Source organism: Muntiacus reevesi, chromosome 7 (genome assembly GCF_963930625.1).
Source record: "Muntiacus reevesi chromosome 7, mMunRee1.1, whole genome shotgun sequence".
NCBI classification, from domain to species: domain Eukaryota; kingdom Metazoa; phylum Chordata; class Mammalia; order Artiodactyla; family Cervidae; genus Muntiacus; species Muntiacus reevesi.
In genome coordinates, this window is record NC_089255.1 from 15,386,987 (window position 1) to 15,399,461 (window position 12,475).

At 48.6% G+C, this 12,475-nt stretch overlaps 1 protein-coding gene across 3 annotated transcripts in view; it reads left to right on the forward strand.

Annotated features, from left to right (window-relative positions):
- Positions 1-12,475, forward strand: part of CORO2B (coronin 2B) — a 146,759-nt gene that overhangs the window by 113,064 nt on the left and 21,220 nt on the right. For all 3 annotated transcript variants that reach the window (XM_065940840.1, XM_065940839.1, XM_065940841.1), the window contains exon 3: positions 6,936-7,052. In XM_065940840.1, coding sequence (XP_065796912.1) covers positions 6,936-7,052 — 117 coding nt within the window. The remainder of the gene's footprint in view (positions 1-6,935; positions 7,053-12,475) is intronic.

Sequence of the window (12,475 nt, forward strand, 5' to 3'; positions counted from 1 at the left end):
TCTTTTTCCAATTCTTTTCCATTTAGGTTATTACAGAATACTGAGCAGAGTCCCCTTTGCTATACAGTAGGTCCTCGGTGGAGTTGCTAAAACTTTGTCACAAGACTTAAATAAAATAATGTATGCAAATTGCTGAGCACAAGACACTGTAAGCACTTGTCAAGCAGTCTTTATCACCATCCTTGTCTTTTTCATTGTTATCTCTATTAATGCCATCCCCAGGACTTGGTGTTCGTCCATGCCTTCTGTCCTGGTGTGCCAGAAGCTAGGCCCTCTGGTTGCGGGCGTGCCTGGCTTTATACAGTAAAACGGGCAGCCAGGAAGGAGCAGAAAGGAATTTGCCCAGGGTCCAGGAATCTGGGAAGCCCAGAGAAGCCCAGGGGCACATTCAAGGTCATTCAGCTGATGAGGTGAACTGAGACTGGGCCTAGAAACCCTACCTCCTGCTTAGTCTGTTTTTCTGCCTCACTAAGCTGATTCCCCAGGTAAGAAAACATTTTGCTTCTGTGTACAAAATTCAGCTTTGCAACCATGGGAAATTCTAGGAAGCTGAAGCTGCAATGCAGGTTGTTTTGAAAATATCTCAGTCAGTTCACTGGGTTCAAATAAAGCCTGGACTGGGGCCCAGGGCACCCGCCGTTCCCCTGGCAATCTGCTGGGTGAGCCACACCCTCCAGCCTCTCCAAGGGAGAGCCCGGCCTGCCTACACACATGCACCACACACACACTGAAACATATTTTCAATTAGCTATATAATTTTATTCAATTTCAAGGATCTTATTTCCCCCTAAACTGTGTGGCAACAAGTGAGTAAAGAAACCTGTATGAACAAGCCATATATATGTTCCACCAAAGCTTCTGAAACATGTAAATCTGGTCAGTATGAGTCTGCATCTCATTTTCTTAAGACCTGCTTAACCAAAACCGGAGAGGGATAGTTTTCAATCAAATCTATGGTGATCATCTCCCACCTGGGGTACCAGAAACAAAACACTATGGTGAGTGAGTGTTTTAAATGACATTTATATTTTTATTAGAAATTATAAATGTTCATTGCAGAAAAATTAGAAACACTAATATCCAACTAATGGGAGATTGTCGCTATTAACCTTTTGATGCATTTTCTTACAGACTGTGTTTTTTTTTTTAATAGCTTGGGATCATTTTAGGTATAAACTTGATTCTGACTGTTTCAGTTACCATTAGCCCTTGAGTGATTCCCATGTCATTAAATATTTTTTGAAAATATGATTTTAAGTGACTTCATAATATTCCTTTATATTGGCATCCTAGAATTCATTTCCACAGTGTGCCATTGATTTTATTTTTGTTCCTTCTTAGAAATAACAGGGCAGTGAATGTCTTAGTATGCTTCCCTGTTCATTTCTCTGGGAGGCATTCCCAAAGTGGAGTTACTGATCAAATGCTAAGAAACTTTCAGAAGTCTTCGAGGGAGTTTCCTGGTGACCTAGTAGTTAGGATGCAGTGTGGTCACTGCCGTGGCCCAGATTCGGTCCCTGGTCTGGAAACTGAGGTCCCACAAGCCGAGTGGCATGGCCAAAATATAAAAAATAACAAAATACAAATAAAAACAAAAATCTTTGTGCGGTGCTGTGCTTAGTCGCTCAGTCGTGTCCAACTCTTTGTGACCCGTGGACTGTAGCCCACCAGGCTCCTCTGTCCATGGGGATTCTCCAGGCAAGAATACTGGAGTGGGTTGCCATGCCCTCCTCCAGGGGATCTTCCCAAGGATCAAACCGAGGTAGCCTGCATTGCCGGCTGGTTCTTTACCGTCTGAGCCAGCAGGGAAGCCCAAGCCCTGGTCAGACGGATCTGTAGGAAAGTTGCCTGCTTGGCACGCCCCTGCACCCTGTAGAGGCCGCGTCCCAGCTCCTCCCAGCTCTGTCTTTTGGCAGCTCAGGTGTATTTGAGCTGCAGCCTGATCTCCAGCTCTGGGCTCCTCCTTGAGAAGACTCAGGGTGCACGACAGCTGCCATCTGACATCGAAGTTCTGTCCCAGTGGAGGGGGCTGGATTTGTCCTTCAAGGTGGCCAGGACAGGGCCCACCCTAACAGCCCGAAGATCTCCCCGAAGATTATGGACATCGTGTGACAGGCACCCCCTCCCCACCCCATGCAGCAAGACTTCTGTCCCAGCTCTGTTGAGGCTCAAGCTCCCTTTGAGGTTCAGATGGCAGGTTAGACCCCAGGACCCAGGTGAACCCTCCTGCTGGAACAGTTCTGTGAGCTGATCATCTCAACAGTGGTTCTAAAGTTGTGAAACAGTGAGAAACTTTGACTCCACTCCTTAGAAGCTCTTTGTACTGTGCTAAGTCGCTTTAGTTGCGTCCAACTCTGAGCAACCCTATGGACTGTAGCCCACCAGGCTCCTCTGCCCGTGGGACACGCAGGCAAGAACACTGGAGTGGGTTGCCGTGTCCTCCTCCAGGGAATCTTCCTGACCCAGGGATCAAACCCACGACTCTTATATCTCCTAAATTGGCAAGCAGGTTCTGTACCACTAGCGCCACCTGGGAGAAGCTCTTTACACAACTATTTTCTCAGATATAAGCTGGGGTTGCTATGAGGATTAAATGTGATGACATCTGTAAATTAATATGTTTGATTATATTGCTGTAGCAATAAAAGCTATTAGTGTTGCCATGAGCACAAGTATGAGAAGGCAGTGTTGGGTTGCTGTGAAGAGCCAGATGGGCATTTGGTCTCTAGCCACACCCCCATCCAGAAAGTAGAGCAGAAAACAGAGGCATTTGATGGGTCTGGGGAGAGGATTGTTCACATCTATTACAAATTCAGGAAAACAATTTCAGAACAAGCTTCCTTTAGAACACCTGATACATGCATTTTATTTGTTTGTTCTTTCTCAGGTCTCTAGGAGTAATAATTGTAAAGGGTCTTGAAGTCTAATAGTCCTGAGGCCTGTAACACTGCAAGGGATGTGCCGGGGTTGGCTTACCCCAGCTCATGTTTAAATTTTTGTTTAATTTTTGCTTACTGTTAAATATTTAGGAGTTTTCCCTGCCAGTTTTTAAGCACAATTATTAAAAATTAAGTTATGCAACTTTAAATTAAATGAATTATGTTAAAAACATAAGTACTAAATATTAAAAATTTATTCCTTCCTAATTATTTTACTACTGTCTGGTGTGCTACTGTCTCTTTTTTTCTAATAAATGCATCTTATTTATTTTTTTAATTTATTTCCTGGCCGTGCTGGGTCTTCGTTGCTACACACAGATTTTTCTCTAGCTGTGCCAAGTGGGGGCTCCTTTCTAGATGCGGTGTATGGGCTTCTCACTGCAACGGCCTCCGTTGTTGCAGAGCCCAGGCTCCGGATGCACAGGTTTCAGCAGTGGCAGTACGCCAGCTTTGGTAATTGCAGCACATAAGCTCAGTGGTTGTGGCTCATGGGCTTAGTTGCTCCTTGGCCTGTGGAATCTTCCTGGACCAGGGATCAAACCCGTGTCCTCCTCACTGGCAGGTAGGTTCTTATCCCCTGTCCCCACCAGGGAAGCCTCCCAAGTCTCTTTTAACTCTACTTCTGGTGATTGCACCCTGGTAGTTTGAAATGATGGGCATTTGCCACTGAAATTGGCAAACGTGCCAAACCACAGCCTTTCGTTCCTGGAAAATCAGTTGTTAAACACTAGCACACCAGGCCCTGTAACCCTCGATCTTTACCCTATTTTGCTACACTCCTCATTTCCCACTCCTTAGCTGCTTCCAGTGTTTTGAGCTGTTTCTTTCTGTACTTCTCTTTGTATTTCTTAATTACGTGCTTCCTCTTCAATGTCTTGATTTTTTTTAAATCTTAGACATTGTCTATTGACTTCCTATTATGGAAGATGAGGATCTGGCTCTCTAGCAGCCCGGTCTCCCCTCTTAACTCTACACACATACATTTTTCCTACCTCTGCCTGCCCAGTATATTATAGCATAACTCATGTTTAAATAGATATTCAGATAAGAAAAAAATAAATATTCAGGATTTACATTATTACCACGATGTAAATATTGTCCATAAGACATTATCACTACGATTTATAAGCTTTCTTATGCAGTTCTTCTCTTGGTGTTAATAACTGTATTTTAAAATTTGCTTGATTTCTCTATAAAACTGTGGTTTTCAGACTTTTCTTCTTAGCAATGAATCTTGTCGTTCAAACAAAATTTGGGGAATTCCCTGGCAGTCCAGTGGTTTAGGATTCGGTAGTTTCACTGCCATGGGCCAGAGTTTGATCCCTGGTTGGGGAACTAAGATCCCACATGGCATGGCCAAAAAAAAATTTATGTGAACCCTACTATATAAAATGGGAAAATCAAAGCTGCCAGTTTGAAAAGAGGTCGCTCCCATTGAGGGTGCTGTGTACAGTCGAGCAGGTTGTGCCCTGCAGAACTCTGCAGGTCACCATTTACAAGAACAACAATGTGATTCAGTCATGAAAATCAACGTTAACCATCCCTTTGGGGAAGGCATCGCTTTTGAAAAGGAAAGTCCACCTGGAAGGATGAGCTCTGTCAGGATGGCGCGTGGGTGCGTCCTCAGTGGTGTCTGACTCTTTGCAACCCCATGGACTAGAACCCACCAGGCTCCTCTGTCCGTGAGATTTCCCAGGCAAGAATACTGGAGTGGGTTGCCATTTCCTTCTCCAGGTAGCTGCTGGCTACCTACTGACTGACTGATTCAGTGCCCTGAGATCTGCCTGGGCACCGAAAGCTGAATGCAGACAGCTTTACTCAGGGACCACTCAGGGCAGCCTTCAGGATTAGATGTAAGGAGAGAAGGCTCTGGCAGAGAGCACGTGAGCTGTGGAAACAGGTGATGCAGGGCCTGTCAGCCCATGGACATCAGAACTGGAGGAGAGGAGTTGGCCGGCAATAAGCAGTGGGGTTCAACTCGGCTTTGAAGGTCACCCCTGTGTGGGAATCCTAGCTTAACTTTCAGCTGGGTGACCTTGGACAAGTTGCTTAACATTTCTGGGCATTCATTTCCTCATGCCTAATTCCCAGGGTTTTGTGAGAGTTAAAGAAGCTACTTTGTAACCCTAGGGCTATGTGTGGCTCAGTCTCTGCTCAGAATCTCAATTAAAGAAACATAGTCCAACAGCCTAAAAATAATTGAAAAGGGTATTCCAATTCATATTGTGTCCCTCATAGGATGCAAAAGAGGATCCCATTCTTAACTGAGAGCCGTATCCCCCAAATCCTTTTCCTTAACTAATTTCCTCCAGGATACAGTGTCAGTGAAGTTCTCCCAAGTACAATCTCTGAGGCCTTTTTCCTCTCTCTCTTTCTCTACCTCATCCCTCACCCTCAATACCACTGCCATTGCTGTGTCATAAAAAAAAAAAAAAAATCAGACAACCTGGAGATAGACATTCAGACAAGAAGTGGGTGGGGAAGAGGTTACGGCAGGACGCGTACTCTGAAATAACTCTTGCCCCATCACACTGGTGAACTATAAGACATGTCTAGCGGGGGTTGCCTGAAACTGGTTGATTTCCTCCTCATTCAGTTGAGGAACTTAAAGAGGGTGAGGTTTGACCTGCCTCAGGTGCCTCTGATCACCTAACCACTATTAGCAGATGGGCAGTCACTGGGAAAACCCTTCCTGTTCCCTCCACACACCAAAAAAGCTAATATTAAAACACCTGGGGATGGAAACACAGCCTCTGTCTCCAGTTTCTTCTCTCTTCCCTGCCACCTTTGCAGCCAGTAGGCATGGAACTACCCCTCACCCCGACTCCCCTTGCTCCATCTTTTGTGGACCACATCGCCACTGCAGGATGTCTTTCAAGTCATGTACTGAGCACCTACTGTTTGCCAGACTTGTAAATTGCTGGAGATTCAGAGACAAGCAGTCCTCAGTTGCTTATAAACAGACAGAAACAAACTGCAGTTCTTTGTGATGGTGCCTGTCATAGAGGGACGCACAGAATACAATGAGCTCACAGAGAAGGAGTGCTTAATCCGTTGAAGGAAGACTTCCTGGAGGAGGTGTCATCTAACCTGTATGACAATAACTAGTATCGGGTATGGAGCATTCACTATGGTGATAATCTCCACACTAAGTACTTTGTTAAGCACATTCGCTCATTTAATCTTCACAGCAATACTAATGAGGAACCTCTCTTATGACAGCTGCACTTTCAAGCTTTCCAGCTGATTTTATACCCACATGTCTGAAAATAAAGTTGCTGAAGCAGTGAAAAGAAGAAAGAAAGAAAAAAAAAAAAAATGAGGAAACCGAGGCCCAGAGCAGTTCATTGACTTTCCGAAGGCCTCCAAGCTCAAAGGCAGCAGAGCTGTGATTCAAACACAGGCCTGTGTGGTTCCAGAGACAGTGCTTTCAGCCACAGGGCAGCGGGTGCAGGTGTTTAAGATGCAGACTGAACAAGCATGTGCCACATCTGGGAATAGCACCGTTCACATCCCAGGCAGAATAACATGAATGTGTATGGATGGACCCCGAGATTCAGACCTCTCCACTGATTCCTGGAGCAGCAGGAAAGAGCCTCCTTTTGATCCAAACCTGTCCGGGTCAGCTCCCCCTAGAGATGAGGCGGGAGTACAGACATACGGCCCATGAACTGCCAGGGTTGCAGGGCTTTGGTGGTTCGGTGGATAGTTACATCTTAACTTTAGATGTTTTTACTTGAGCAAGGGACACCTTTCTCTAAGCTGCACTCAGATGCCGTGTGGACCAGCATGGCCCCACCCACCCTGCTCTGGGACCCTCCCACCACCATTCAGTGTTGGGAGGATGCAGCCACAGAGCAGTATGGCCCAGCCGGATGCAGGGATCCAAAAACATTAGTGGACTCTCTAGGGCCTCTGGCTCTTCTTTCAGGTCATCTCAGGGCCATCAAACTAATCCCCTTCTCTCTTCTCTTTCTCTCTCTCTCCCCTTGGCAGACGGGCAGGATCGAACCCAACTACCCTAAGGTCTGCGGTCACCAGGGCAATGTGCTCGACATCAAGTGGAACCCCTTCATTGACAACATCATTGCCTCGTGCTCAGAGGACACGTCGGTGAGCAGGAGGGGTGCTCCCTGGGGAGGGTGGGGGCATGGGGACTCCTCCTGCTTCCTCCTGGAGGCCTTCCTCCCTAAATTTCCTCTTTCTCCCTTCTTTGCCCCTCTTCTGTCCTCTTGGTCATCCCTTCAGCTAGCCCTGGGACAGGGAGTTAGGAAGGGGACAGGGAGTGAATCCATGAACTGTATGGCAGGTCTGGTGCCTTTACTGTGATTTCATTCAGAGGTATTGACTTTGTAGGTGAGAATAGAACAAAAAGATTAAATCTGTGATCTGGCACTCATCTGTGACCACAAAAGGAGAAGGATCAGAAGAGGAATTTGGGCAAGGAAGAAGGGGGAAGGGGATGAAATGGATGAGCCATGAGGAAAAGAGACCCTGTTCTTGCAGGCTGGGTTAAGTTCTGTCCTCTGTGAGCCATGGTTTTAGGGATAGACACCGGGCTGAGGTTTGTCATGACTTGTCCAAGGACCTACAGTGGTGGCCAAGAATGTGAACACCATGCATCCTACCACGTAATGAGGGGAAAGAAGAAATAGGGGAAGGAAAGTGAGGAGGAGGGAACAGGGAGATAGAGGGAAGGAGAGAGAACAGGTAGGAGGGATGAGACGAGGGAAGAAACGAGGCAGATAATTTGGAAAGGGGAGATAAAGAATCCAGGGAGAGCAACATGTGAAGCTGCTTTCTGGTCGCCCTTTCCCCAGGCTCTGCTGACTTGCACACGTGGAGGCAGAGTCAGGTGTTGGCAGCAGAGTCTGTATTTCTGGAGAAGGGCCCCATGCCTTTCCTCAATTGCCCTTCAGCAATGTCAACACACCAGCCTGGGAGCAAGAGGGGATTTCAGAGCCTCAGCTGAGCTGGGGAGGAGGGACTGCTCTGGCCCCTGGTGTTCCCAGACGAGGGGAGATCAGACCACAGGCATCTCTTTAGTGCTCACTGGCGTAGTCTTGGGGCAGGTCATAGACTCCCAGGATATTGAAACTAGAAGAAACTGAGGCTCATGTCTCCTGTCTTTCCAGACTGGCCTGAGAGCTCCTGAGAACAGAACTCATGGCCTTTTTGGTTCTGAATCCCAAGCATCCAGCACAGAGCCTAGTACCTAGTAGATGCTTAGTAGGCATTTGATGGGATGGTTGGTTGGATGGATGGATGAATGGATGGACAAACAGATGGCTAGATGAATGGATCTTTGGGTGAATGACTACACTAATGGATAGATCGCTGCATGGATGGATAATGAATAGATAGATGAATGGAAGGAAGGAAAGATGACAGGATGAAGGTGAATAGGTAGATGAATTGAATAGAAAGATAAATGAATACATGAGAATGAATATAGTCCATCTAATGAATTATCCAAAGAATAAGATTCACAGTAAATAAGTCCCCATTGGTTAATAAATTAAGGGGTAGGGAGGAGGTCAGCTGGCACAGTGTCTAGTAAAATGGAGTGTTTCAGAGAGAGCTAATAGAGTAGAATGGGCTTGACCAGCTCCTAAAAGTCAGAGCCCTGAGTCAACTCAAGAGGATTCCTGAGAGCAGCAACATCAAGGGCAGGGCACAACATAAGAAAGGAGGGCAAGAATTTGTGACGGGCACAGTCCATCAGGTTTGGCTACTTTCTGCAGCAAGACGGAGATGGTGACTGGGCAGGAAGGGAGGCTGTGAACGGAGGTCAGGAGCAGAGAGGGAAGGCCCGGGACGCCAGGGTGAGCAGCTGAACTTTGAAGTGAGACTTGTGCTTCTCAAGCCGTCTGAACAGGAGCCCCGACACCTGTGCAGTGTGGAGACACTGCATGCTCTGGGGTCAGGGAAGGGGCTGGACAGGTCACAGCGGCTTTGGGGAAGAAGCGGAACCCCAGCCAGCTGGGCTGGTGCTGGAATGTGGCTCAGCAGAGAGTAAGGGAGTGCCCAGGAGTGGGGTGTGACTCGTGTACATGCTGAGGGCATAAAGAGAAAGGACGTGAGGCTTGGGGGCACAGGGAGAGAGGGGTTGGCCCCGGGCTGCTCACCAGAGAGAAGGGGATTAAGTCTCCAGAACAGAGAGGAACTCAGCCCTGGCTCTGGCTACCAGTCCTGCCAGCTCAGAGTCCGCACAGTGACCCTCATGCCTCTGCCCCTCCCCAGCCTCAGGGCCAGAGATCTTGGCATGGGAGTCAGTATCCCCCCTGCCCCTGCCATGGCTGGAAACAAGCCCCTCCTGGCGAAGGGCACACTGAGGGCCCAGGATCACACAGGGGCTCACGTCCCAGACAGATCCCCTGACTCCCAGCCGGCACCCTGAGCAACTACCCACAGCCCTGGTTTTCGGTGAGGAAACTGAGGCTCAGAGCCTGGAGGGGCTGACAGTTCAGATCCATCTGATCTCAGTCTCTCCGACTCAGTGAGCTCTCTATGCGGAGCCCGTGCAGGCTGCTGGGGGCACATGAAGCAGGGCATCCCTGCCCGGGTCCTGGGAGGGGGGCTGGAAAGGCAGAGGACCAGCCGCCCCCAGGGTGAGGTGAGGAGGCTGGTCAGTGCTGCCAGGACTGCTCTGATGGACCTTCCCCTCTCTGCCATCGCCCCCTCCAGGGTCAGGCACCCTTCAACCCACTCCAGATCACATAGTCAACTTACTGCGCCTCAGACACCACGCCCAGAGCCAAGGTTAAGAGGTCAGTCAGCACACATACTGTATGCCAGGCCCTGTGGGACGTGCCAGAGCTGGGGAGGGAGCCAGCTCCCGAAGGGACCCAGAGAGACCCTGGCAGGCCCTGCACGCCCACTCCCCACTCTCTGCTTGTCTCACAACATTCAGAGGGCACGGGATCCAGCTGGCCTCCACCCCGCTCCCAGCGCTGTTTCCATATCCCCATCCCTGGAAAAATCTCCAGTGAGTCCATCCCCCAGGTCCCCCCTCCCCCCATCTCCTCTCCCTTAGGGCATGAGGAGGTCTTTAAGAATCTAAGCCCCTCCTTTCAGGGATCCAAGAGCATACCAAGCCCTTCCCCAAAGGGCTCCCGTCCTGAGGGAAGGCTGGGGGCTGTAACTCTCCCTGGCATCTGGCAGAATCCAGTTCTTTCCGCCGCTGGGTGATGTCACCTATTGTTGAAGGGCTGTGCTTTTTATAGCTTCTGCCGCAGCTAGGGAGGGCGGCTGGCAGGCGGCAGGGAAGGGCGCTATGGGTTTCCAAGCCTCATGCTCCCAGCCCTTCTCCAGCAGCCACAGAGAGAGGTTTCTGACATCTCAAGGAGAGGAGAGAGCAATCCCAGGAGAGCGGGAGGACGGGGAGGGAGACGGGCCCCTCTCCTGGGCTCAGCACTTTCTTCCCTTCTATTCCACTGCTCTTCCATCCAGCAGCTGTCGTCATCCCCCCACCCAGGAGAGGTGATGCCCTCCACCCCCCCAGAGCTGGGGGTGGGCTGGGGCAGGATGTCAGCCCTGCTGGAAGCAGCCGGAAGCCACCCACCACCCTGCCCTCCTACACACACATATAAACTTGAGAACCAATACCTCTTGGAGCTGGAAGGGAGCATCAAGCATCACACTCCTTTTAGAAATGGAAGCACATAGCCCTGAGAGGCCTCACCAATGTGCCTGGCAGCTGCAGAGACTCCACCAGTGTGGAGGGGTGGCTCAATCATTAAGCAGCCAGGCTTGGGAGGCCATGGGCCTAGGTTCAGATCCTGGCTCTTCCGCTTCCCAGATCTGTGATCTTACCAGCTTCTTTAATCTCTCTGGGCCCTGGTTGCCCTGCTGTAAAATGGTTTATCATGAGAGCAAAATGAATCTAGTGTTTCTTGGCTACTAAGAACTTCATAACCATTAATGTGGGGACCAAGACATTTAGATAACCTGTCCCAGTGAGGGCAGACTGGAGGGCTGGGAGAGAGAGACCCAGACTCTTTTTTTTTTTTTTCCCAAAATTCTTTCCATTATGTATCTCACTCTGTGCTTCTTGAGGCCCCAATAGGCCTTTCATCATTGGTTTCCCAAAAGGACTAAGCTGAATGCTAAGCCTTAAAATCTAGGAAAGAAATCCCTACCAGGTCCCCCTTCCAAATCAGGACTAAAAGAGTGTTTTGCCACCTATCCATCTCACTACCGGCCAAAGCGGGAGCTAGCATGCTTCCTTATGGGTGACTCATTGCTTAAGATTAAGACTCATTGCTTCTGATGGTCAGAAGGTTTCTGGGCTTCTCAGGTTCTTCTGTTGGTTCATTCATTTAACAAGTACGTCTTAGATGTCTATGATGTGCCAAGTGCTGTTCCTTGTCCTAGAAATAGGGCAGTGGATTTAAAGACCCCCACCCTTGAATGGAGGAGTTGACCATCAGTGGGAGGCCTGGAAGGTTGTCTGTGCCCCAGATGGGGTAATTTTTACATTCTTGGGGCCAGGGAGTAGCACCTCTTTCTTGGAATAGATGAGCAGAAGGACAGACCACACCCTCTCTAGCTTGTCAGATTCCATCCAGGGAAGAAGGAAGGGATGAGCAGGGGTAGGGGTTCAGAGGAGAGAAACAGGGCAGTTTGCCTGATTCAAATCCAGAATTTGAATCCCAGCTTCTCCCTTCCTAGCTGTGCAACCTGGGCAAGTTTCCTAACCTCTCTGTGGCTCATAATAGCAATAATAATGATGCTAAGTAACACATATCCTTTCCTGTATCCAACCTCATGTTTATCATTTCATTTAATCTGCTGGCAACCGCTTCATAAGATTCTCAACAGCAGATGGTCAGTTGTGCTCTCTTCTGGACCCTCAGGTGGCCTTTCTTTCCTCCTTCTCTTTGGAGTGATCTGTTTCCCACGTTAGGATACAGTTACGTGGTCAGAAGATACCAACGTTAAGGCGGACTTGGAGGCTCTACCTCTTGTTTAGGCTAGTGATGATGTATTCCGTTTCTAGTAGTAAACCAAATAGTTGGGAAGAAATGGGAGGTGGGTGTTCCAAGACCTTCTGGGCAAGACCCTCATGATTTTATTTCTTCTCACTGCAGAAAAGACAAGAGAAAAGAGTTGCTTTGACCTCAGCTCTAGGCAGTGTATCTGTGGATTTGCTGGATGGAAATCCTGGGCTCATGACTATGTTATGTAGTATAGCTTAATTGGATACTATCAGAAGGCAGAGACTATACCTTATATGAGCCCATTCTTCCCTACGCTACTCCGGAAAGAGTTGTTTTTTAAGTAAATACTAAGGAGTTGGAATCCATATCTTTTCCCAGCTACTTAGGACCACTACGAACTTCGGCTCCTCCTCTGAGCTCCTACACCACAGATGTAGACAGGAAGTACTGTTTGCTGTAGCTATGTAACAACAGTTCCCCTAACCAGAGCATCCTTTCACTTAGTAACAGTGTTCTCAGAGGGGCTGAGGAGGCCCTGGGCCTGAGTCACTAGCAGCCATAGTCCTCAGTGTATCAGAAAGCAGAGAGATCCAG